A 518-nucleotide genomic window follows, 5' to 3' on the forward strand; every position below is an offset into this window, starting at 1 on the left:
GTTCTCAATTCTTTGAAATTAATTTCTGGGTCCCTTTGTCTGTCACCACTGGTGGCCATTTCACACTGCAGTTAGGGAGAAAAAGAGGATTTATTTAAAAATAGAGGTAGGAAAAAAAAAACCCTGAATTTATTCTTAGAAGAAAATAGGGAGGGAGACAGGAAGAAGAAAAGTGGAAATAGTAATTAACATTTCACTTCAGAATTATATGTTTTATAGTCATGTTGTTCTGAATGTTTTTGTAATAGCTGAAGGGAATCACATTTGAGACACAGGGGAGTACATCACAGGTAAAACATTCTTCAATCCGCTTGTGTATGTGTCAAAGGTGGATGATGCAATGCCAAACATGGGGTCTTAAGTACTTACTTACTTAGAATTTATACCCCAACTAACTGTAAAAGAATAAAAAATGGCCTAGGCGCGGTGCCTCACGCCTGTAATCCTAGCACTCTGGGAGGCCAAGGCAGGAGGATTGCTTGAGCTCAGGAGTTTGAGACCAGCCTGAGCAAGAGCGA

At 39.8% G+C, this 518-nt stretch overlaps 1 protein-coding gene across 1 annotated transcript in view; it reads right to left on the reverse strand.

Moving 5' to 3' along the window:
* MARVELD2 (MARVEL domain containing 2) overlaps positions 1-518 on the reverse strand; it is a 54,262-nt gene that overhangs the window by 39,071 nt on the left and 14,673 nt on the right. The window contains exon 4 of the mRNA XM_012664494.1: positions 7-65. Within this exon, the coding sequence (XP_012519948.1) occupies positions 7-65 (59 nt within the window). The remainder of the gene's footprint in view (positions 1-6; positions 66-518) is intronic.

This window comes from Propithecus coquereli, unplaced genomic scaffold (genome assembly GCF_000956105.1).
Source record: "Propithecus coquereli isolate 6110/MARCELLA unplaced genomic scaffold, Pcoq_1.0 Scaffold9, whole genome shotgun sequence".
NCBI classification, from domain to species: domain Eukaryota; kingdom Metazoa; phylum Chordata; class Mammalia; order Primates; family Indriidae; genus Propithecus; species Propithecus coquereli.